This window comes from Chelonia mydas, chromosome 1, assembly GCF_015237465.2.
Source record: "Chelonia mydas isolate rCheMyd1 chromosome 1, rCheMyd1.pri.v2, whole genome shotgun sequence".
Taxonomy (NCBI): domain Eukaryota; kingdom Metazoa; phylum Chordata; order Testudines; family Cheloniidae; genus Chelonia; species Chelonia mydas.
In genome coordinates this window covers 329854143-329881338 of record NC_057849.1, presented here as the reverse complement: position 1 = coordinate 329881338, position 27196 = coordinate 329854143, and the positions used below count along the sequence as shown (strand labels likewise).

General features: G+C 41.6%; 1 protein-coding gene across 2 annotated transcripts in view; it reads right to left on the bottom strand.

Annotated features, from left to right (window-relative positions):
* The window catches only part of SEMA3A (semaphorin 3A), a 591215-nt gene that overhangs the window by 59467 nt on the left and 504552 nt on the right, over nucleotides 1-27196 (bottom strand). For both annotated transcript variants that reach the window (XM_043552476.1, XM_027823329.3), the window contains 2 exons: nucleotides 25175-25268; nucleotides 16623-16742 (listed from right to left, as the gene is read on the bottom strand). In XM_043552476.1, the coding sequence (XP_043408411.1) occupies nucleotides 16623-16742; nucleotides 25175-25268 (214 nt within the window). The remainder of the gene's footprint in view (nucleotides 1-16622; nucleotides 16743-25174; nucleotides 25269-27196) is intronic.

Genomic DNA, 27196 nt, shown 5'->3' with positions numbered 1-27196 from the left:
TTCAGAGCTCTCATTGACCTCAATGGGAGTTCTGTGCACAGAAATACGGCAGAGTATACAACTGAGACCTGCAATGCAGATGATTGAAGAGAATTTTGCCTTTGCAATGTTGATATCTGCTGTGGTACCATTCAGGAAACAGATATTGCCAATGAACTCTACTTTTAAATTTCAGCTTTTAGAAGATACAGAAACATTTTATTTTATTAAATTACATTATATGTAAGAACAAAATAGTGACTGCTTTCTCTTTCTAATGGACCCACCGCTGTAGTATCTAGGTATCATAAGGAAGCAAGTAAAGCATAATTCTGGCAAAAGGGATGGCACTCCCTTTCTTTCCCACATTTTATTTATTTTTTTCTTGTTGCATGTACCTTGAATGCTGTACAGAATACAGATGACAGGTTACCCAACAAATTATGAAAGCTCCTTAGTGATCAGGGGTCAGCTGTCATCAGGCTTTCTATTTACAGTTCATGTGTCTTACTGTTTGGTAACTGAAGATACATTTTAAAATCAAGACAAACTGCACATAAGGAAATCACATATAATTCTCGCAAAGGTTTTACTCTACAATTTTTTGACCTCTATAGCAAATCCGTTAGCATCATTTTAAACACTTCTCTGGCTATGTTACCCAGGGTCTTTCAACCCAAAGCTCTTGATAACTTTTACTCTGTGTGAGGTGCTGTCAGGAAATAAATCAGGAGAGACACAGTCATCTGACCAATAGATGGCTGGCACAAAGAGGACAACACAAGAGTGCTTTCACTTAAAGCTAAACTTACTTAGTCTCAAGCACTTACACACGTCCGCAAAAGGTTAGTAAAATACCCCAACCCTTGATAATTACCAAAGCTGAGTGTGGCTCTCGAGTGGCTCTCGAGTGACACAGCGGCAGGCTTCCGGTGGCCAAATATTCCATCTGCCGGTGGGGACTGCAAGATGTATCCAGAGGGAGAGTCCAAAAAGAGTCCAACTATCTCAAACTTTCCCCCCTTATTTATACATTAGTAATAGAATGACATGTCCCTTAAAGAAAACTTGTTAAGCAAGCAGTTTCAGTGGTCAAGCAAGAGGTTCCTTCTGATTATCGATTAACCAGGTGTGGGTTTTTCCAGAGTTTGCAGCCTTGAGGCCCCAACAGACATTGCTGGGGCACATTCTGCTCTTCTAAAATGCATGTATCAGCCACTTCAACACAATTCTTATCAGGAAGGACGGGGAGTCAAGCTGCCCTTTCTGTGGCATCCAAAGACACCCCCCCCCCCTCCTGGCCTGGTGAGGCTAAGCCTGCTGACTTGGCCAATCTACAGCCTGCTGACTTGGCTGCTTTTAGCAATAAGCCATAGTGGTTTCAGGCACTTTACTGGTTTGCTGACATCTCCCTGTACAGTTGTGGTGCTAGTATTTGTTGACTCTTTCTTTTCTCCAAGCTTCTAGATCTAATTTCAACCATTTAAACCCATTTTAAGAGACCTTTATTTGCTCGCTTTACAACACACTGTGTCTGCCTACTCCACCACTCCTCTTTTTACAGTTACGTTTTTACAGTTATCTTTTAAAGTTTACTATTTCCTGTCTTTTAGTCTATGAAATCAAATCCTTCTTTCATCTCCTTGATTCCCAGGATTTTGCTTTCTTGCTTAAAACTTTTATGGAAAACTTCCACTCTCCCACCCCATCAAAATAACATTCTTTAAATTTTCACAATGCATGTTAGCTCCAGTAAATGTCTCTACTACTTCCAGTGCCCACTATTCCCCAGTTACTTTGCTACAGCTTCCTTGGAGGTTCAATGGTTTTAGTAGTTTGGTTTGAACTGCCCTATAATTTTTCTTTGCATTAGCAATTCACTGCTCACGAACACTTGCACATTCACAAAGACCCAAATCCTGATCCTATTGAAATCAATGGGAGTTTTGCACTTCATTACAATGGAACCTGGATTTTACTCAAAGATAATTTAGTAACCACTAAATACCAGGTTTAACATAAGGACTATATACTCTGATTTCAGTGTTGGCACAAAGCTACCATAGATTTGCCAGTTTAAAAGAAAAGCCAATCCAGTCCAAGCCATGGCTTTGTCCCTGTTTACTAAACTACAGACAGGAAATTCAAGATTTATGTGTATGCTTATGTTTATGAAAAGCCCCTTCTCCATATCTTAGAGAGTGCCACTGGAGAGTGCCACTAATTTAATAAAAAAAAACATACAAACCTGTCTCCTAAAAAAAAAAGGGGGGGGGGGCGGAAGGAAACTTTTTTGTATTATTTATTATCTGTTCTGTGGCAGCACTAGAAGCCCCAAACATGGCATAGGACAACATTGTGCTAGGCTCTGTACAATACAGAACAAAAATATGATCCTTGCCCCAAACAGCTTACAGTCTAAGACACTCTTCTAAAGCAAATTATTCTTTCTCTGCCACTTCGTTGCACCTCAACTTCCTATGCCCATCATGCTACCACCTGCTATACCGACCAAACAATGGGATCATTTATGCTATAGGATGAGACCAGCCAACTGCAATCCACTCTGGGACACTGCCAGTGAAATGGGAGTGGAATGGGACTCCAAATTAGGTTTGGGTAAAGCTGGCAGTTCAATTTTTGTGGCTTGTCCACACGTTTCAAGCTCTCAATAACCTTTTAGATACTGATATACAATATCCTGCATGCACATCAAAACGGATAAAATGACTTGAGTTATACCACTGGAAATACAGTTCCTGCAGGAAAGCTTCCTAAAAGCAATTTTGTTACCAGCTTTCCTGTTATATTGTGGTTATTGAACTATATGGTATCACAATTCATGATACACTAATAGTTATTCTTTACTGACTATCAGTTGTTGGCATAGGAAGCCATTATATCTCGATGTTTCTTAAATTGTACCATAAAATTGTAATTATGTGATAGATTCTTTATTATATAGTATAACAACACTGTCTCTCTGGGTATATATATGAACCTATACATTAAGAGCTATTTTAATATATAGTTGTGCAAACATGTTAAGTATCAAATCTATGGGCAAGTCTCTGAACTAGTGTAAGCTGGCATAGCTCCACTGAAGCCTATGGACCTATGTTGACTTACATCAGTTTAGGATCTGGACCTGTATCCTTATACACATTCTATTCTTAATGTTAGTAGCAGTGTAAGTCCATATTTCCAAGGGCTTTTTACTGAGCATGCAAGATCTGAGAACAAACTAGCTCACATGTAATTTCTGTTACATTAAAATATTTTGGCATTTTATAAGATTCAAAAATGCAAAAACAATAACACATGGGTCAGAAACTTTGGATTTTTGTCAGCTTCTGTTTAACTGAAAAATCAGCTATGTTAATTAAATAAAATATCACAAGATTTTAGAGAGACGAGATGAGCAAGGTAATATTTTTTTCTTGGATCAACTTTGAAAGAGACAAGCTTTCCAGCTACACAAAGAGCTTCTTCAGGTCTGGAAAAGGTATACAGATTTCAGTCCATAGGGTGTTAAGGATCTTATTTAAAAATACACACAGCTGAGGAATACACCGTACAAGAATATTTTTCACAGAACATAATAATGTTTACATGGACAACTGCATTCCTTCCATCTTCTCTGAATAATCTACTATGTGTTTGTATATCTAAGCTTCACTCAGCCGCTAAGAAAAAAACGACAGTCCCTCAGCTTCTGATGATCATGGAATATGTGCTTGAGGTTTGTCGTAATACAGTAACAAACACTGAAGGAAATTAGTCTGCATCCATAGTTGTATGCCTGGCCTGGATAATTTTAAAAGCTGATGGTCACACCATTGATGCAAATGGGAATTCTGAAGCCAAGCAGGATGCATGCAGGACTCAAAGGCATCACACTGGGGATCCAACTACGTTCTTTTACTGTGTTTTCCCCATAGTACCTGACAACTGTGATTCTGTGGAAAAAAATTTGTGCAGTGTCACGTTTACTGTCTCAATGATTTCCAGTCAAATGTGCTAAGCACGCTTACAAGTCAAAATAAGGGGTTGTTTTTTTCCCCTTGCTTCCAGAGCTGCAAACTCAATCTAGGGTCTGAGTGACAGCCAAGCTGGCTTCTCTCCACTTGTGCATCGTTGCCAGTGATAAAGTTGTGCAGGCTAGATTAGGCCCTCGGTGACACTTATACAACCCCCTGGCCTCCACGGTTTGCACAGGTGTTGCATAATGGAACTTAGGAAAACAACGCAGTTGAGGAAGTTGAAGAAGGCATAGAATAGGACTGCTGTTGACTGTGCTGGCTTTGAAGAGTTCATAGGAATGAAAACCACTAAACTCTTATTTTTGCCATTAAAATGGACAGCTATGATTCTGAATACAGATGGAGATCTGTGAAGGAATAAATTACCACAACAGATTGAATGTTCAGATTCTCATTGGATCCTTTCTGGGTGCTCTTCCTCAAGTATTTAGAGGAAATGCAACTATAGTACTGAAAGATTTCTAGTATATACTATTACTCCTGAGCAGACATGCCAAACCTGTGAAAAAAATGCAGAAATTGGGCTTGTTTTTGGATTAATTGGCTTGTGAGTTGCTTGTTGGCTAGTTTTTGGCTTGTAGCTTGTTGCTTGTTTGGCTCGTATATTGTTGCTTGTTGTTTCTTTTTTTTAGATCAGCTGCTGGCAAGCAGGGGCAAGTGGGGGCAAGCAGAGGAGAGAGTCAGGGGTGCACAGCGGGCCCACCACAGTCCCAGACTGCATGCCAGGGGGATCTAGTCACACAGAGTGTTGGGGTTCTTAGGGATTGGCTTGTTTTGGCCTTGTTTTGAAATGTGATTAGCTTGATTTTTGGCTTATTGTGAAAATAGGGGTGCTTATTTACTGGGTGAAAGTAGGCAACTGTGCTCCTGAGGGCATTCTGCAGCAAAAAATTAAAAATTCTGTGCCAAAAAATTAAAAATTCTGCACACAATATTTTTAAATTCTGCAAAATTCTGCAAGTTTTATTTGTCAATAAATGCAGAGGCTCCAGCATGGCAGTGGGGAGCACAGGCCACTGACTTCATGAAGGTGGGAGATCACCCTGCAGCCCCCCACATCCCCCACCCCCCGGACACAGACTCAGTGATGAGGTTGCACCTGACCCTGACACAGCACAAGGCCTGGGCCTGCCCCAGAAACACCCTGTGGCCCTGCCCCTCTGTGCCAGGTGCACCAGGTGTGGGGTAGGCAGACAACGAGGCAGGATCCAAGTGTGGAGGGGGTCAATGTGGGGCAATTGACCCCCTCCACACTTGGATCCTAAGGTGAGAGGATTCTGTATGGGACAATCTGGGTGCAGGCAGCTCTGCGAGGGGTATACGTGTGAGGGGATCTACATGCACAGAGGCTTGTTGCGGGGGTTCCAGATGCAGGGGCAATGGAACTCTGCATGGGTTTCCAGGTGAAGTGGTTGGGGCTCAGCAAAGAGATCTGGGTGTGGGGGACTCAGCTGGGGGGGTGTGGGTGCTGGGGGAGTGGGACTTGGTGGGATGGGTGTCTGGGTGCAGCTCGTTGGGGGTCAGTGGCATGGGGATCTCAATGTGCAGGCTCAGGGTGGTGCAGGGGGCTCATCAGGGTGGGGTTTTAAGTGCAGGGTGCTGGGTGGGGGATGGTTTGGGTGAAGAGTGGGGGTCCAGAGGCAGGGGGTCTGGTTGCAGGGGCCTCCAGATGCAGGGGCTGAGGTTTAGTGAGGTGGGGATTGGGTATGGAGGGGTAGGGGGGTTCTGGGTGTACGGGGTGAAGCTTGGCAGGGGTGTCTGGGTATGGGAGGTCTGGATGCATGGGGGTTGGGGATATGAGGGAGCAGCTCCCCATACATTGACCCCTCTCCCCACAGCTGAGGAGCGATGGGGGCAGGAAGCAAGGGAGGATCTTGAACTTCCTGCAGCTGGGGGAGGTTTCTGGGGGTGGGTCTGACAAAGCCCCAGCCACTCCTTGCAGGGGAAGAGGAAGTCCCGTCCCCTCCTGCCTCGAACCCAGCTGGAACTAGCACCTGATCCCGGCTCAGGGTAGGAGCCAGTGGCTGGGGTGTCCCCAGCCCTGTGGTGATTTATCTCTCTGCCGGCTGCTCCAGGTGCCTGAAACAATGTACCTGCACACCTAAGGAGTGATGTGTGACTGCTCTTGCAGCTTCCCTGTCAGAAAATCATTTTTCTGTGGGGAAGCAAAGAAATCTGCAGGGGACATGAATTCTGTGCATGAGCAAGGGTGCAGAATTCCCCCAGGAGTAATACTGTCTGATACAGTTTAGTATTTAAAAATAATTAAGCCATGATATTCTACAAGGGACTAGTTAACTGCCTATTGTGTTTTGATAAGTAAACAAACAAACAAAGCAAAATAAAAGAAACCTAACCTGTACTATTTCTTGATCTTACATACCATTTGTGCTGCAATACTTAGGCACAATGTGGTGAGTTGGGGCCCAGTCCTGTTCCATTGAAGTCAAATGTCATACCTCTATTAACTTCAGTGGAAAGAGGAGCAGGCCTTTAACAATGTAGCTTAGTATTGCCTTTACAATTCCTTGTTGTTGCAACTTTTAAATCAAGCTCTTGAAATTAGCTGAATATATTTTCTATGGTTTTAATACACAGATATTTCTACTGCATTGTAAAAATAGGCTTTTAATACAAGAGAGTGCTTAAGCAACCTAGTACCAGCCATCAGTTTGATATCAGCCCTGACATTATTTAATTTTGAGAATCACAGAGGTTAAAGCTCACTGAACTATAAACAGTCGGAAACATGCAGTGGAATCCCAAGGCACAGCTCTGCACAAGCTGTAATTTAAATCATATTGCATGCTAAGATGAAAAGGCAGCGCGGGTCCCAGAGGGCATGAATAAATCTGCAGTCACTGATTTGCCACACAAATTCATGTTGGGATTCTATAACTTTGCAACTGTGATGTCTACCATTAGTGTGAGGACCTATCATTTATTGAGATTTGTGTATTTATATTAAATAAACCAAAGAACAAAAGCAATTACTTAGCCTTACAACCATTCAGACTGGAATTTTTAGAAAATCATGAACAGAGAAAAGGGGGAGTGATAGACCCAAGCAGTGAGAGGAAAGTCTTAAGTCTATAGGACAATTCACCTATGTCTAAAGCTAATTAGGATTTTAATGTATGCACCAAGTATTCTGTTTAACTCAAATGATATGCCTAATTGTTGCAGTGCAAACACCAATCTGGAGCTGGTATTTGCACATGTGAAGGCCAATTATGTCTTTTTGCCTGATCAGATACCTGATATGCACATTCATTTGTGGTAATTGCATGCAGTGATGTATGGTTTTTTGTACAAGCAGTTGAAAGTTTAGCATCGTTCATATGTGGGGTTTTGGTTCGGCCCATTACATACAGAAAACCAGCCACAAAGTTTGGATCAGGAAACAAACTTCACAAAAGTCAGTGACTGTTCAGATCCAGGTCCACTGGGCTCCCATCTAAAATATTTCAGGACACTGGTTTAAGACCACTTAAAATTCCCATATGGTATAGTTCTCACTTAGCTATGTTTTTTTTATGAACTTATTTAACAGAGCTAAAAGGTTTGCCTAAGCATTGTTTGATTTAAATGAAAGATTTTAAGGGAATTCAACAGGCATATAATGGGGTGACAGAAATAATATGAATCCCATAAAAGGTAACTAAAGTGAAGAGTCATATTTAAGAAAAACACCTACCATTTTTTGCTATTAAATAAATTAATCACATTGATAATGCATTGATAGTAAAGTATGTCATTAGTGATATGACCCAAACTCCTCAGCTAATGTAAACCAGTACAGCTATCCTGATTTCAATGCAGCTATGCCAATTAACCACAGCTAAGGATCTGGTCCATGAGATCTTTTAGGAACAACAGAGATACAGGCCTGGTGTCTTTCTGTTAGCTAGTTTATCTATTTAATCTATGTATCTTCCAATGTATTTGCCTTATGAGATATCTTCAATACTGTTTAAGAGAAGGACCTGATCAATCACATGTGAATACAGACCCTAACTTCAAGGGTTGAATCTAAGGTTTGGATTGCACCACTACAGAGATAAGGGGCCATTTACAAAGTGTGGATCCTGATCTAAATTTCCACAAAGTTTGGGGACAGTTGAATTCAGGGGTAAGATCTGGGCCCAGCTCTAATAGCCCCCATAGCCAGTCACTAGTGTTTCCCATGACTACATGAAAAAAAAATCTAATAAAAAGGCCAGCCTATTTCTCCCTCTAACGGAGATTAAAACACACCCAATGACTTCGTATCTAATGCTGTGAATGTCATTAAATTTAACGAAACTTGCTTAGTACCATCCAGCTTTGTGTGGCTGAAACCCTCTAATTCTCCATCCCCCCACAGCCAGCATGCCTAGTCACATCACACTTAACCTTTGGCTTGGCTTCTCAAAAAAGAATTTGTTTCACTCCATTCACAGCCTCAACAGTTTGGCAAACCACACTCAAGTGTCGCACTGGGCCTTTATATTGAACACACTAATCTGATTGTTTTTCCACTCTACAAACTTTGGGTCAACAATCAAGCCACTGCCAGAAACTAATTAATTTGCAAACAGGCCCTATTTTCACAGAGGGAGAGCTTTTGAGAGCTATGTCAGCAGAGCCAGTCACACCATGGTGAAATGCATTGTCATGGCATCCACTTTGCTGGGTAATTTTCCTCACTAATTTTTCACCACACACATGAACTCAAATTACCCAGTCAACAGTAAATCTCTATTGAACGCCCACCAGACTCTGAATGTGGTGGCCTGAGAAGAGGAAATTGGTACTGACAGGGTCAACATGAATTAAACTGATGGCTAGAGCAGAAGGAGAAAAAACAAGGGAAGAAAAAAGCAAATTCAGACATTTGTCATATTCAAAGTAGAGGGGAATGTGACAGACCCGATCCTGCTCCCACTAAAGTCAATTAGAGTTTTGCCATGGGATTCACTGGAAATATTTTTTTCTTGAAAATGCTGGTTAGTCACCTCCATTAACAGTGATTGCAAAACTCTCCAAGTGTCAGATGCTGACACCTTTACTCCGTGCTTGTCTACATGGAGACTTACCATGTAGCAAGCCAGGGTGTAAATCCACAATGTCTGAATTTGCTTGCCATGCACTAACTGGTCACGTGGACCTGCTACCATGCCACTGCAGCAGTACGTCAAAGCATGCTGTAGATCTTTAGCGTACAGTGGCCAGTTACTGCGTGGCAGGTTTGTGCACTATAGATTTGCACCCTGGCTTGTCACTCACTATATCTCTGTGTAGACCAGCCCATCTTACTCACAATAGCAATTGCATTTGCCTCTATTCACACTGAAATCCAGGGACTACTCGTGGAGCAGGGTACCACTCAGCCTGAGCGAGAGAGTCACAAATGGCCCTAAATAAGAATGTTCTTCAAAGACTTTATTTTACCATTTCCAAGATCATGATTAGCCAACCTAGTCTTAACATATCATTACATGAGGGTTAAGGGAATCTTATGAACATCAGCAGCCTGTAAATCTCTTGAACTATCTCTTGGGTTTGCGAAGCCAGCCTGCACATACAGGAATAGTCTTGAATTAGCAGCCTGCCATTAAACCCATGTTTCTTTTCTGATGGTGATTCAATTCTTTGTAAAACCTACACATTGTATTATTTAAAGAGAAACCTGTTCCAGAGACAGAAGAAAAGCTACAGTCTGGGAGTGTTAACATGCCACCTGTCCTGCAGGAAGGAGTGTCTTTTTTACTTGAACTCAGTGTTATACAATGTGGGGAGGAAATTCTGGCAAGGCTACACAACTGTAAACTAGTGAATGTGGGTGGCCTTTATGTCATAAATATATACATACACACACTGCATTGATTAAATATTATTTCAAAAAATTAATTGAAATTAATATACAGGGAGTAGCATAGAGATTGCTATTAACAGCTACCAGGACTTCAATTATACAAGCATAGGCCATTATCTGGCTACCCTTCCTTATGAGGAATAGAACCTTACTCCACATTACGCTACAAGCACTTCCATTGAAATCAATAACATAATGATTAACAAACCAACAACTCATAAATACAATATTGAGAAATGTTTCTTACTCAAATCTAGAAAGGGTACAAAACAGATCCCTAGGGCCCACTCATGACCCTTGGAGTGTGCACCTGAAGGTAAACACTTACCCATGCCCTAGAGCTAAAATATGGTGGATGAGTTCTGGGCTGTGTCTTTAAGAGATATAGTGTAACCCACACACCATCTGGGTGTGGTGTTCTGTCCCATCTAGTGGTACTGAGACCACTTAAAGAGAGAGAGAGAGTTAAATGAGTCTGCTGTACAGCCTTAGCTAAGAGCCAGTTGGCTTTTAGCTCATGCTGTAGAGGCTCATGCACTAAGCTCCAGAGGTCCCTGGTTCGATCCCGCCCACCAACGACCGGGATCTGTCGGCATTACAGTAGCACAGTACTTTCATCACAGGGGAAAAGCATGCCCTTGTGGGCCTGTCTAAATTACAGCATCCTCCCCATGTTGCCTATGGGCCATAGCACTGTCCAGAATCTCTGCAGCAGTGCATGCTGCACCCCACCTTTCACATGCCCCTCCTGCCCCTGCTTGCTTGCCAGGAGGGGATCTTCGGAAGGTAGTCTTATGGCTGTCTTTCACAGTGCCTGCAACAGAAATCCCTCTTCCCCCTAAAAAAACAAAAGCACACCATAGAGCTGGGGTTGTCACACAGCTTTGTGCTACTCTGACCATTTTACCCAGCATAAAAGGGCCAGAGTGAGGGTGGGGAGCTTGCCTAGTGGATAAAAACCCTTTTGAAAGAAAATGACCCAGTGCTGTATTATTAAGTACTGGAATGAGAAAATAGGGTCTAGTTGCTGACAAAATTTCAAATCATTCCATCCAGACATTTGATTTGAGAGAGCAATTTTTCTGGTGGAGGGAACTTTAAGAATGCTTTTCCCCTGCGTGTGCACATGTCTCCTGAAAGTGGACGAATCTTAAAGAAATTGCTCATTTCCTAATTGTTATTGGCCCTTAACTCCCAGCTAGAATGGCTTCTTATATTTCATTAAAAATACCCCAACTACCCAGACGGGATGTGTGAACTGGGTCAGACCTAAAGCTCCCTGTGCCACATTCCCTTAAATCAGTAGCTGTATAAACATCAAGTAACAGCAGCAGCAAACAAGAGAATTTTTGTGCTTCGAGTAATTCTGCATTTACTCCAATAATTAGGTTTTAATTGCAGTAAAGTGGCTGTAACACTCTGGGAAGGGAATGAGCACAGGAAGGGGCTGTGATAGAAGACAGGCATATACAGATTAGGGAGTTGATGGAGAGCAAGAAATAACATTTTAAATCACTTTCAACACCTCAAATTTGGAGCAAGAGCTGAAAGAGAAAAGTCTGAAAATCCTATTTGGATTCTAGTCTATTCAAGTTCTTATGCCACCCTCGTCACCACAGTAGCTGAGCCCCATTAAGTGACATGACTAACATCTGTCACATGTGGAATTTGTCACATGGGAAATTATTATTACTATTCCTTTTTTAGTAAAGAAGAACATGGGGGGGGGGGCATGTTCAAGAGGGGAAGGAGTCTTCCTCTTTATATGGACACATGTTTGTTGTGTCTGCAAGAGTGAGCGCGCCCGAGACATTGTGTCTAAAAAAGGAAAGTGTGCTTCTTTGTCTCTCTCTAGTGCTAGCCCACATAAGAGAATATCAATCTACTACTGCTTTTTAATGGACATAGTCCTTGGGCTCAAGCAGCAGATGTGCAGGCTTCAAGCGCAAGAGGTCCTTGGAACAAACCCGACTGCTGGTTTAAGCAGAGCTGGTGATATCTAGGCTTAGCAGAATTTGATTTTTTAAAACGATTTTGACAGATAATGTCGATATTTGTACGCATTTTTTAAAGATTTTTATCTCTTCAAATTTTCCAAATGACGGGGTGTCAGACCATAAGGGGGCTCAGACAATAACTGTTTAATGACAATTGATGCTGTTATTCAAAAAGTAAAAGCTTTATAACCATTAAAACACAAATTGTCAGCATCACATGTCAAAATGTACAAAGTAAAGATCCTTAAATCAAACTATAACAAATTGGCTCACATGTGTGTGTGGTGAAATCAGTGTTCACATTTACCAATAGATGTTTAATCTTTCCAAGCCCAGTTATATCTAGATTAATAAATATCACACTTGTCCCAAGTAGTACTCAACCCTGGCTTGTGAAATAATGCTAACCATGTTTTGCACCAATTCAGCTGCACCACTTGTGGGAGGTTTGCATGAAAGTGGGAGGTAGGGAAGGTATTTAAGAACATTCAGGGTAAGGGAGGTATGCAGAAGTGGGAGTGGTACGGAGAAATGCTGCATATGTGGAGAGAGAGAGGAGTTAGTGTGGCTAACCAAAGAAGACGCATAGAGTCAAATACAGTAGACAATCAGCACATTCAAGTCTCAGCAGAAGTTGGAAAGGAACAATAGTTCACTTTTAAATGTCTTCACACATTTCATATGACCTTTTTAGAAAAGAAAATACCTGAAATATTTAGAATCTTGTTTTTCTGATTCCATACACCACACTACACAGTGAGATATGCTAATACGCAAAGATATTTGCACATCGCCAGCACTGAGGCATCTTGTAATCTGTCATAAAGGGAAACTGTGTACAATGATGGCTATAAAGCACTGCACAAATGTCATAAGAGGATCAAGTCCATGTTTCCTGTCTCAGAGCCTGTGAAATGTAAGAGGGCATTTTCTTTTTTACTGAACACTCGCTCAGCTTCTATAATACTCAGCTGTTTATGGAACCGTAAAGTAAAGATTATCAAGGACAATGTCTCCAGGGGACTATGCATAGCTACTATCCCACTTTAAATATTAAACCGCAGAAAGGATTCTAAAATAACATCACGGGGCTGGTTTAAACCCACAGAAAGGAAGGAAATTCCAAGTTAAGACTGGAAATCCAGCCTGACATTCTGCCTTTAACTCAAACTGCTAGCAGAAGGGTGTATCAGGCTTGCATTGCCTTGCTTTCATGGGTGAAAAACAGATGCATAATGCTCCTTTAATGTCCCTTTTGTGGTTTAATTTCCTTTCAAGCTGTCTGTAGCCCAACTCCTAATATTTTCTCTTAAAATACACATTTATGGACTATTCATTTTTCAAATCTGATTTTTTAACTTTAAAGATGTAAGGCTGGAGCCCCTGTGCTCAGGTCAGAACCAGGGAGGGTGCAGGGAAAATTGGCTCTAAGCCATCTTTCCACTCCCCTAATCCCCCGCCCAAACAGAGGCTTTAGTCCATCTCTGTGTTGCTTAGCATTTGCTTCAGCATACTGCACTGCAACTTCCCCCCTCCTCCCCCACTTCCAGCCATGCCTTCAGCCCATCCAGGAATTCCCCTATGCCAGGGGATGGGAGTGGGTGGTATAGAGCTACATATGCTGTTTTTAGATCACCCAAGAATTCCCACTTCATCAGGGAAATCACAGGTGCTGGCTTTTCCCTTTGCCCAGCAGTGTTCAACCCCCACTCAGCCCCAGGCCCTGCCCCCACTCCACTCCTTCCCCCAAGCTCCCACTCCTGCCCTGCCTCTTCCGTCCCAGTTCCACCCCCTCCCCCAAGTGCGCCCCGTCCCCGCTCCTCCCCACCAGCGCCTCCTGCCTGTTGCGGAAGAGCTGCTCACATCGGGTGGGTGGCGCTAGAAGGGAGGGGGAGGAGTTGAGTGGCAGGGCCGCCGATGGGTGGGAGGTGCTGTGGGGGAGGGGAAACCGGCTGCCAGTGCGTGCTAAGCACCTGCTAATTTTTTTTCATCCGTTTTCCAGCCCTGAAGCACCCACGGAGTCGAAGCATATGAGGGAAATCCCCAGCTAGGACATCCCTCCGTCCCCTTTGTACTGAGGAAGCAGGACATAGGAGATGGAGCCAGTATCACACCCTCTAATCTATGATCAAAATACCACCTTTCTGTCACTAATTTCAGATGTTCCCAAACTATCGCAAGTGACTGGTTGGCCCAAGAGATAGGGTGTCTTTCAGTTGTAGTTTGGCAGTTAGAATCAGGGCCTTGTGTGTAATGACAAAACCATTATCACTGAACATATCTTTTTAGTGGTCTTGGGATAACTCCAGTAGATCTACCCACAACATAAGAAACTGGCACTTGGCTGATATTCCCTTATTGGAAGTCTCAGCAGAGGCCAAAGTTTCCAGAAGAGGGTGATGGGAAGGAATGGGAAAGCTTGCACTTCTAGTGCATACAGAGCTCTGTGTATATAGAACATATCTCATCCTTCAACACTGGCATAGTTCATTAGAAAGGTATTCATTTAAAAAAAATCTGAAACCAGGAAATTTATTTTGTAATTACACATTAAAAAAAGGCAAATAGAAAAAGAAAAACCGAAGGAGCAGTATGTCTGTATAGTTTCAGCCCCAGATGATTATTTTTGGACTTCTCTATTGGTCACAGAGAATTCAGCGGAAATGCAGCCAGGACCTCACTAATGAGAATGTACTGGAAAAAGTTCTATAGCCTTTAATAGGGAGTAATAATTCTCTAATCGAATTCTTAAACCAACCTTTCGCAGGAATCTAACTCTAGTAAATCGCACAGGATCAATCTCTAATCCCTTATATAGGTTTTTGAGAACTATTTCTCATCTTAGTAAATTCAACAGGACTTTGCCAGGCAGGAATGCAGTTTAAGGACTGTAATTAAATCCCAAACTCATGTATATTCTGTACAAGGTTGAAATTGTCAGTTTTGCGCTAGTTCAAGAATATTTCATTTCAGAGGGGTCAGGGTTTGCAAGCTCTTTGTGTGCGCTCTTATACTTCTCTCCATCTTCAGCACAAAGCAGTTCTGGTTTCCACACCCTCTCAGATGTTAACTCAGTGCTAATTTGGGAAAAGCAGTTTTCACATTCAGCACTGAGAGACTGATAACTGAATCCAGAAAGGAATGACACATTTTCAGCAATGAAGTGCAGGGGATGCGGACAATGGCTGTGCTTTCCCACTGCATAAATCCTCCTGACTCAGCTGTCATTGTGTGAATCTACTGCACAAAAGCAGCTTTTACTGGGCTTTATTTCACCAAGGCCATCACAATGGTTCTGTGCTATTCTTAGTATTAATCTACCCCACAGAAAGATACTCTCCTGGCAGAATCTATCTATATAGATCAGTGACAAACTCTCACTTCCACTTCAATGTTCCCTGAAGTCCAGATATCATGTCTATCATCAGAACAACAAGAAATCAATGAGCAATATTTCTGGGCTATCAGGCAACAACTGCCTGCAAAAGCAATACCCAATTGACACAAACCAGTTCTCTCTGTCGCCCATGGGAGTTTTGCCACTGATTTCAATGGGAGCAGAATCAGATCCAATGTGTTTATCATTATTATTATATCCATGTTATCTGTATTACATTAGCTAATATGCTTTTCCATTAAAGGACATGTTTCAAAAGACAGCTTCCCTTTTGCACTTGCAAAATTTGCATCTGTATTTTTGCATTTGCACTGAATTGTGGATGCAAATGAGGGTTACCTGATCCTCACGGTAGGTGCAAACATTTGAACCCATTTTTGAGATTCAGAAATAGGAATGCAAGTACAAATTGGATCTACAGAAAGAGAGGCTGTCAGCCCTTTACAAAATTTAGCCTTACGTCTTTTAAATATCAATACGAGGTTGTCCAGAGTGCCTTCAATTACTTTAAACAAGCTATTGGAACCAGTTAGCTTTTTAAAACTGAGAATGCATGAATATGTGAATGCACGAATATGTCAGTGCACCTATCCAATTCCCACTGGAGTTAGTGGAAACTGACTTCACTTGGAATTGGATCAGGCCTTTATTTGCATGTGCAAATGCTTTGATAACACACGTAGTTGTGGTGTTTGCACTGGTAAATGAGCACTTCTGAGTCTAACTGGTTAACTGCACATAGTAACTGAAGTTACTCTGCCCTGTGAAAATAGCAAATATTCCAGTAATGGAGGCAAGCTCTAGGGCACCCAGGGCTCCTTTGACACTCCAAAATATTGGGAGCTATGGCATGTTTGAGGGCTCCTGTTATCTAATTTTCCTTCCCCTCTTTCTCCTCCTGGAGAGTCAGGAGGGCTAATGTCAGAACCGCACCTCAGAGATGACCCAGTTGCATTATGAACTGGCCTGTAGAGGGTGCAATTCCAGTTAACATTCTCTCTCGCATCTGTGCTCAGACTTCCCTGCAGGTACTTCCTCAGGCCTAGAAGTCCTGTTTAACATACATGTACAGCAGTTTGCTCCTGCCACATGATACTGCTTTAGCTGCTGCCTCTGGATATGGTTTAAATTTAATCACACTCCACAAATCTCAATATAATTAAAAACCAAAAAGCGCTCCTTTATAAATCACTCTTGATTAGTTTAACTGGTTTAAGACAAAATTCTGCTCCATATCAAGGAGAGGTAAACATGTCATGGGTGTTACTGGAAAGGAACTGTTTGTGGTATGCTAGACTTTGAAAGCTACATGAACATAACACTGGAAAAAAATGTACGTCTCTCCATACCATTCAGCCAACGGGAATCATGCTGCTCTGTCCTGATCGGATGATGGTGCCCCAGAGTTCGGAAAATGGCAAAATCTCTACCCATGAAGTCTGCTGCTGTCCCAGAGTACAGTTCTCCATCTGTGGAATGATATGAGATAACTGTAAACATTCTGTCAAGAAGTGAACAAATATTGCTATCTGTTACACTATTCTCAAATCATTCAGTGATCATGAGTCAGGCACCAAAAATCATGAGATTGGCTTAAAAGTTGTGAGGTTTTAAAATATAACCAGTGGTGGTACTCTTTATTTGCCCTCTGGGTTCTGAGCCTTTAGGATGCACTGGGGTCACATTTTCAGGATTTGTTCTGCAACCATGAGGGCTAGAAACTTAGGAGTTATTTTTTTAAAATTAAAGCTGAGTTTCTCACATAATCACTTGCCTCTAGGAGCTGGGGCATTTAAGAAAAGTACTAAATATTGTAATCCTTGTGATAAAATAGCAAGAGTTAGCAACCTTGCTTTTATAAACTAACCAATTTATTTGAGCATAAGCTTTCGTGAGCTACAGCTCACTTCATCGGATGCATTCAGTGGAAAATACAGTGAGGAGATTTATATACACACAGAAAATGAGCTGTAGCTCACGAAAGCTTATGCTCAAATAAATTGGTTAGTCTCTAAGGTGCCACTAGTACTCCTTTTCTTTTTGCAAATACAGACTTAACATGGCTGCTACTGTGAAACCTTGCTTTTATGTTATATTGATGGGCTATAGGGACCAAGCCACATAGGTCATATCATAGTGAAACTTTATTCCTCCTGTTGCATATGTCTGCATATAGTTCCAGCTGTTATAGCCTAGTGTTAATCTTGACATCTTTCTGATACATGTCTGTGGTTGTCTTTTTGGTACCTGCTAAAGCAGCCACTTGAAGACATTAGATCCTGATTCTCAAGAATGTCCGCGATTTACACCTTACTTTGCACTGCTGCAAATGGTTACACAAGGTGTCAGGCTGTGGAGAATCAGGCCCATTGGTTCCCAGTTCAGAAAGTTGCTGAATTCTTTCCTTTAATTGTTTACACGTGAATACTTTCTCATATCAGATTTTAATGATGATTTTTTGGAAGCACTTTCATGAGCATCCTCCTCTGCTTGGGGAATTTTTTTTCCTTTCTGTGAACTTTCTGCTTGCAAGACTGTCACTCAGTGAAACACATTTCTCTCAGCATAGGCAGTAGGGAAGGAGGATAAACCTTTCTGTGGCATCCAAGCCCATAAAAGTAGATAGGTGGTCAAGTCTGAAATCAAACTCACATAATAACATAGACCCACAAATGCCACTTCTGATTCAACCAGAAAGGTTACCAGGGACAAAGAATGACGTGTTCCCAATTCAAAAGACGAAGCTCAAATCTCACAATAGATCCTTGCATTGTGCCACTGTTCACAGTAGTCCTAGACCACTTGGTGAAGAGATGAATTCCAAGAAAAAGAATTAGATACACAATTCGAATTGTATCCACAAGCAGTTTCAAGGTGCCAGATATCGAGCCAAATGATGGTGTCAGTTTTGTTAGGAGTAAATGCAGTTATTCCACGGAGTTACTTTGCAGAATCGGGCCCTTATAGTGCATCTATAAGCAGATCCAGCCTAGAGTTTCCTTTGGAAATTAAAATAAAAGTATGTCATTCCTCTCAACCAATATTTTATTTGCCCATCTTAAAAGAGGAGTTAGACAGAAGGATAAAGCTGAGGATGAAGCAACAGGTTTTTAAAGCTCCAGTGACAGATTTTTCTGGTCAGGCTGAACCCCACCATAGCCTGATTTTCAAATACCCTTTTGGAAACAAGCATATGATTCTCATGCCAGTTTTAGATATTTCCATAGTGGGACAGCCATGTCCCAACATGCCTATTGAATAACATTAGCGTCTTTCCCCTGAAACACTGACAGCATAAACTTGTCAATTGAAGTTACAATGACTGTGTACCATATGGTATTCATGAAAGTCAGGAAGGGTGAAAACATGATAGCAGAAAGGCATGGAATTGAATGAATTCACAGCAGAGATTATAAGCAAATAGACCAGTCGTGCCCAGCAGGAGGTATAATCAGAAGTGAAACAGAACAGCATATCATTAATTAACAATTTCTCATTCTTCTGTTTCATTTTCTACTTTTTTTTTTTCAAACAGGAGACAATCACTTAATTATAGTCCTTATTACGTACAGCATATGCAGCTGAGATTTTAAAGAACAACAACCCCTTTTGGCTTGTGAAAAATGACTTTGATGCTCCTCTTAACCTTTCCTTAACCTTATCCTCATTTTCTTTTCATCCACTCCCAGGCAAGTCAGAATAAATCAATATAAATCAGCAAAACCAGTTTTTTATTTCTTAGCTGTCAACCGATGGGAAAGTCACTCAAGGAAAAAAGGGATTCCAAATTTAATAATAGACTATTACAATTAAGCAAATAGTTTAACAACTTATTAAGAGTTTTGTAATATTTTGCATTTTGGGCTCTCTCGGCACTTGAGGATCTCATTCAACACACGAAGAACTGTACAACTGTTGAGGTGCAGTCATCTCAGGAATGCAACATGGATTCCAGGTTTGTGCCAGCTCACCACATGACAATTTAACATTATTGTGGTCTGATCTGATCTGATGGAGATTGTCTTTGCCAGTGGTCATAGGTGGGGTGGGCATCTCACCAACAAGAAGCTGAAGGACACATTTTACGTAGAGTTCTGAACTGGGCTAGAACTTAGCTTTTGGACATCGAAAGGCAAGTTTTTGCTTTCTATTACAGCTACCTCTAAAGTAGGGATGGGTAAGTATGTTTCAAGGGAATAACTATTTGACCCTTGGCCTACAACTTGAACTGATTCACTGAGATATGCAAGAGTTCCGACAGGGTTCAATCCAGTGCCAATTGAAGTCAATGGACATTAGATGAGGCCCTTATCGTGGATAAGGTTGAGAGATTGGGATTTCATGGGTAAGGATTGCTGGACTGAGCCCATTGTGTTTTAAAAATCATTTCTAATTTTTTTGTACATCTCTGTGTCTCCTTGTTCCAGTTAGGATTAACTGCACAGTACTGCAGGGAGGGGTGTTCTTACTCTATTTCCAGCTCAACCAGGAGCAAGAAGTACCAGGAATCTCACAAGAGGGGTGAGGCTCTTTGTGTGCAATTTTTCAGATTCAGCATGACCCCAAATGATTTCCCAGAACTTGAGTTTGAAATCTAAATCAAATTTTTGTCCCTTCTCTAGGTATAAGTATTGGGTGTTTATGCAGCCCTTCACTTTGGAACCTCGTGAGAATCACTGATGGCTACTATAAATTTAAAAGGATTTCTCATGCCATTGCTAAGCCCTCCGACCTCCCATTAATGCCTAAATTGACAGTCTTTTCACTAGCAACTTTAAAAAATATTGGAATTTACAGTTCAAAAAATTTACAATAATTCCTGAAGCTGAAAAAACCCAAATTGTCAGTTTTCATTTATGTCCAGGCAGCATAAAGAAATGGATACCGCTCCCTATACAGAGCAAATACATCATTTTCTTTCATCAGCATGCAGAGAGCTGTGTAAGGAGGTAGGTGTTGTGAAAACAAATCTCTTTGGCCAAAAGGACTGGTGTTGACACATGTACACAAACAGATATATTGTATATTAACTTTCCAAACACAAAGGTGACCATTAAAGTGCACAACCACTCTGTTTCTCATTGTAAATCTTTTGGACGGAACAGTTTTTCCTGATCCATTGAACTTTAAGAACAATTTCCAGATTTTCTTAGATACCAAGATTTCTGAAATTAAACAATGTTCATGTATCTTTTGTACTTTTTTGTCTTCAGCTCTTAAGGATAAAAGAGTTGCTTAGTTCTTGTTTTAGATTACTGAATTGTGAGGTTCTTGTTTTAAGGTCATGATCAATTTTAGATGTCCACGGATGAAGATAAAACTAATGCTGGAATGGGCAGGTTACTGCAACCGGCTGGAAAGAGTTCCCTAATGAAAACTGGTACCAAATGGTCAGAGGACGCCCTCAGACTATTAAGGCTAACACAGTGTTAGCAGCAGCACCCTGATCACTGATGTTGCTGCAGCATGCAGAAAGCTGCAGGCTCACCGGTGAGCAATTAAATAGTTTTTGTTGGGGGATTATGAGCACCTGGGTGGTAATTACTGGGCTTATGATGTAAATTGGGAAGATACAAGTAGAAGGAAAGAGAAGTAAAGTGGGGCTCAGCAGGTGAGGTGTGCTGATGAGGGTGGGTGTGTGGCAAATATGTCTGTGTTATGTTCTGTGTGTAGAAATGTGGAGGAATAAAAGATACAAGTGGTGAAAGGAAAACAGCTTTTTGTTTGGTACCAGGAACAGGCTGGACAGTGCAGCACACCGGGTAATGCTGGAGGCACCCTGTGACACTGGGACACTAAACGATGGCCTGACTCTGCTCCCACTGAATTCAATGGCACAACTTCCATGGACTTCAATGGGAGCAGTTAAGCCAAATATGAAGAGATTTTGAAAATCCCAGATGGGATTTTCAGAGGAACTTAATGATTCCAATACTATTTATAGTCAGTGCAACTGGACTATCTAACTCCCTGACACTTCTTTGAAAATCCCTAAAGCCTAAGTGTCTCAGACTAATTCGTTAGCTAACAATCTTCTCTCAGAATCGTAGAATAGTAGGACTGGAAGGGACCTTGAGAGATCATCTAGTTCAGTCCCCTGCACTCAAAGCAGGTCTAAGTATTATCTAGACCATCCCTGACAGGTGTTTGTCTAACCTGCTCTTGCAACTTTCATAGTTGAAACCAACTCTACCTTTCCCTTTTTCTCCTGTCCTACAACAGATGAAAGCAGTGCTTTGGGAGTAGATATTCCTAACACTTTCATGTATTAACATGCTCACATGCGGGTTGTTTAGTTAGCAACATATAGCTAGGAAATGATGGCTAAAGAATGGCTTGGATTCTTGAGGGCATGTTCACAACTGGCATCTACTCAGAGCAGAGTAGCAATAGCTACCTTTAATGAACATTAAAAAATAATGAATAATGTTTGCACGTGGATGGAATGAGAAACTTATTTTAAAAATATACCAAAACAATTTAATAATGATGAAATATTTCTTTAAAACATGATTGAATTTTATCCGGAAACCCCTTTTTATACACATAAATGTTTCTTTCAGATGAGCCAAAAATGGAAAACCCTGAATACTAATTGCTATTAAATATTGTAGGGCACTTTTTGCATATTAATCTTGGTGTCCTGCTGAAATTCCAACTTGGGCAATCACATTCTACTCCCCTAAAATTTGCCCTGTCATTTCTGAATCGAGAATTTATTCTTTGCCTTCACCCTTAAAAAAGTCACTGTTTAGGGTTGCGGGTAGTATAGAAGCTATGTTACACCTCAGAGGTGGCTGCATTTTAGTGATGGTTGAGTGATCATTTTAAATATTCACAGAAACAAACATGTGAGTATGTGTGGGTGCAAATTGCAATCCCTGGCCTTGAAGAAGGCAGCTGCAGCAAAGGAGATCGTTCACTTCTAGGAAAAGGCAGGAGAAAGTACAGCTGTCTCCTTCCAAAGGGCTTTACTATGGCAGTGGTCCACAAATTGTGAGGGGCGCTCCCCGAGGGGAGTGCAGAGGAATGTTCAGGTGTATGTGGCAGAGCACGGGCCAGCGCCCCATGGGGGGGAGGGAATGAGTGTCACGCAGCCCTGTTCTGCTCCCCAGCCACAGCCGCCGATCTGGCCCCAGCCTCAGGCCCCGGCTGCTGCCCCACTGCTGACCCCACTCCCAGCTCCTGACTCCTGGCCCCGACCACAGCTTTACTTCTGGCTCCGGCTCTCTACTGCGTTTCCTGTGGGGCGTGGACAGGTTCCATTATGGGTAAGGGGGACGGCGACAGAAAAAGTTTTGGGAGAACTGTACTGTGGGGAAGCAGTTGTGGCTCAATCAGCTCATCTCCCAGCCAGCCTGGCTCCACCCTCGTCTGGGTCAATTCCACCCACTTGGAATGCTGTATCAGCTGCCTCAGAGATCATGTAGGTGCAGTGCGGGCTGTGCTTCCCACCAGATCAACTTTCTACCGGAGGGCCACTGGCACAGTAAGCCATTGGAAACCAGTGAGTATATCTGGCCCCCACATCGTAACATACTTAGGGAACTTTTTAGTAAAATGTCCTACATAATTGTAGCATTGTAATGTAGCACATAACACAGTGTGGCAATAAGGAAACCAATAAGAAGTCTTAGAGAGGCAAAAATTGTCCTGTGGTTTAAAAAAAGGGAAAAAAAATCAATCTGCCTGATTTTCAAGAGTACAAGTAAGCACACAGATCTACTTGAAGCCTGAGTCAAAACCTAACAAGGTTTTCAGGATAATGATCTATAGTGGGGAAATAAATATTTAAGACACAGGAAAAAAATACTGAGGCAGCAAAAATGTGACTAACTTGACAAAGGCAAAGATTTGTTAAAAACATTGAAAGCAAAGCCAAAGGAAATAAAATAATCATATTTGTGCAGGACCGGGTAAAAAAAGGAATGTGAAAGGTTAGACTCTTGACTTTGTGTGGTTGCATACCGTGTGTATCACGTAATACCGGCTTGTCATCATCCCTTTTCTTTATTGAATATTGAAGTAAATAGTCAAGTCAATCCCGGGGAGCAGCTCCATCACAAATTAAAGTTGCTCCAGGCATTAATTTATACACCAGCCTTTTAGGCACATGATTCTTTCCTTTTAGTTTGGAGTAAGTACAGGGTGCAAGTTGGAGCAAGGTATGTGCTTCTTTCTTGTTTACAAAACTGTGTGGCCCCAGGGCAGCTCATCACCTGTGATCATTAGGGCTACCTCTGGACTATGTATTCTTGCTGTCTTTTATGAGCAAACGCAGTGTAAATGGAGCATGAATGTTGATTGGGTAAAGACCTACAATTACCAATATTTGAAAAGTAACAGAGAATATAACTCACGCTAGACTAGTTTTTATCTTAGGGAGGGTTTTGGGGGGACACAGAACAGTGAACTTTTGAAAGCCCATTGATGCCTCCTTGAGATCTTGAGTTATAACCACTAATCTTGACCCACAAAGTCATATATCAAGGACAAAGCCTCTGTAGCAAAACCCATGAAATTTTAACTGCTCAGGTAAGGGGAAAGGGGAAAAAATGCCTTTTTATTTCCTTCTCACACAACATTAACACAAGGTAAGAAAAAGGAGAAGGAAAAATTAGTCATTAAAGTAAAAAGGGAGGCTAGATTTTCAATGCAGTGTAGGGGATTTTGACACACATCTTCCATTAATTTGGCCACTCCTGATTTAATAATAGGTAATTCAATGAAAGATGTGTGTCTAAATCTCTTAGCCTGCTTTGCAAAACTCAGCCAGAAAATCTAAACAGGATCAATGATGCAATAGTAACTTAGGGCCAGATTTTGAAAAGGTATTTAGGCACCTAACTCTGGTTGAAATCAGTGACATCACTTAAATACCTTTAAAACTCTGGCCCTTAGACCCAATCCTGCAACTGAAAGTGGGTGGACACCCTCACCCCAGTGTCTTCATAGGGCCATCAACAACCTCAGTGAGGCTCTGTGTGGGTGTGTTCAAAACTGGGACAGAGACAGTATGTCCTAGTGGGCAGAGCAGGTGTCAGGACAGGGTATGGAAGTAGAGGCCAGAGATGGAGTCAGCTGCCAAGTGCCAAGCAAAGGGTTGAGCCAGAGTCAGTCAGAAGTTAGAGCCAAGGGTCAGAGCCAGGACTGGTAGCCGATGGTCAGGATCAAGGTGAAATGGCAGGAACAAGAGAGAGGCAAGGATCAGGCATGGAGCAGGAGCAAGGTGGAAGCTAGGAGTGAGGAGCAGCTCAGGAACCAGGAACAGAGCTGGATCAGGATTGCAGGAGGCAAGCAAGAGCAGGGTCTGATGTGGCAGCATCCGTTGTTCAGACAGACCAGCTGGCTCGTTGCTGGCTCAAGTAGAAGGAGTAAGCCAATCAGATGGCTGCGGGCCTTGGATGCTCCGAGGGAATGTCCTGTGGGGTTTAACCTTCCAGGTTTAGCGAGGTGCTACTTCACCCTTCTCCCCTGGTGCTGATGAGTGAGAGTCAGCACTCCAGGGACTCCACAACCCCTGATTCTAGACTTGCTCCCTAGCCCCTATAGACAGTCAGCTGTAGGATCAGGGTCTTAGGGTTTGTATGTGTAAATTCCTGAGTATCCCTTGTTACCACTGACTTCAGCTGAAATTAAGAGTGTGCCATCTCAATGGGGAAACAAACAAAACAGCTGATATTTGAGGCATCTTTTATATAGTCACCTTATTTTCAAAACACTTGGATAAGCCATCTGCCAAATAATCAGCCTGGAATTATTTTAACATAGAACCCTCACCCGCAAAACAACAACAAAAACCCCACAACCACTGTGAAATAGTGTGAAAGGGAAAATGTAGCAAACTTGTATTTCTCTATGGAGAAAGTAGGTCTCATTCATTATACACCACCGCACGTACCTATTAAAAGAGAAGCTGTCAGCAATTTGGGGTCATAGGGGCTTTTCCCTCGTCCATTTTCAAAATGCGAATCCTCCAGTTTAAAAATGTTGTCCTGTTGAGGAAAAGAAAAAGCAATACAATTATGTGACAAAAGGATACTAATATTGAGTCTGATTCAATACAGTGTTGCATCCAAGATAGCTACAGAGGGCCAGATCCTCAGCTGGGGCAAATTGGCATATCACCAGGGAGGTCAGTGAAGCTACACCTACCTGCAGCAGCTAAGAATCTGGCCCAGACGGTCTGTCTTACAATTAGAATGACATTGCTGAACATCAGTCAAAACTCATTCAGACAACTCCTGAGCTCTAGTCTAATACTCACATGTTTCTAATAACTTTGCATTGCTTTCAGTGGGAGTTTGCCTGAATAAGGATTGAATAAAGATCTTGATGTTTGGACTTTGTATCTGGAATTAAAAAAGGTGAAGCATGTTTCACGGACCACGATACCCACATTTCCCAAGGAGAAATCTTGGCATAAATGGCAGTGTTGCATCCTGCTCTAGCTAACTTGGGCTTTTAAAGACCGGCATTTCCCTTATCCCCAGACGCAGTTCATTCACATTATTAGTAGTCATTTCTTTCAGTACTTTTCAATGCATTGCTTTTTAGTTCTATGAGCTGGGGGAACAGCATGATGAGATATAAACTAGATCAAATAAAACCTCCGCCAACGCTAAACAAATCCAGTCCAATAAATACAAAACAATGGGATTTCAGTACATCCAATTATTTTTCATTGGCTCAGGGCCATATCTGCCAATCAAAATAAGCACAATGTTTCTAGTTTTTGCAGTGTGGGTAAAATCCACATCTCCCATGAAGAGCCAGAATATATACTGGAGACAGATTTCCTTTTCACCTGTACATGCCATGGACTATAGTTGTAACCCCCTTTTTCCCCTTCCTCTCCCACTGGATTATAGTCAGAGGTCCCATTGTGTTAGGTGCTGTACAGATGCGTACAAAGAAACAGTTCCGTATCTTAGGCCTAACACAATATTAATAGTTTAAATCAACTAAGGCACATGATATTTTTCTTCCAATATCATAACAACCTGCCTTCATATTTTCTCTCATCTTCCTTTTCTCATCCCCTTCATTCACATCTTGACATTTACCTAGTCACCTCTTGTAAGGACTCTATGTTTTCCCTTATGCTATCTCCCTATGTCTGAGTATCCTCTTTGATCTCCTGCATCATGGCATCACTCTCTTCTCCTTCAACCTCTCCTTTTTTGTTTAGTCTTCAAACTATGATCTTCATTCCACCACTCTGACTCTATTTCCTGACTTTGTCCCTCAAATCACAAATTGTAGCATATTAACTTACAAAAAATGAAAACTTGATCTGAACTTTAGCTGCACACCCCAAATCTAGTCCTTGCATAATAAATTAAAGGAATAAGCAGATGACATTATAAGTACTGGACAATAGTAACAGAAAGTGGCACTAATGCTATAAGCCATTTTTAATATAAATGTTATTATCAGTACACATTTCCTTGGGATTCTTTCATTAATGCAGATAATTGCTCAACCTGTACCCCAATGGATACATGATAATGTTACAAAGTTAGTGTCATGACAGTTTTAACATCATCCCAAGGTAATCCAGTGTGCCATTATGAGACAAATAAGAAACAGATGTGGAGAATTATTCAATAGATGAAGGCCCTGATTTGAGACTCCATTGTAGCAGTTTGATGACACTGTGGTTCCATTAACAATGGTTTATGACTTGCATAAAGGAGTGGAAAATCTGGCCAACAGAATATACAGATGATATATCCTGCTCTTGGCTTTTGGGGAATAACCCCTTTGAAATAAGAGGAAAAATAGAGAAATCCCACAGTGTTTTCATATTTCAGTTTAAATACTATGTAAAGATGTTAATTAAGTTCCCAAATTTATCAGCAAGTAATAATAATAATAATAAATGTATAATTGTTAGGTGACCCATTAATGTATCATTGTT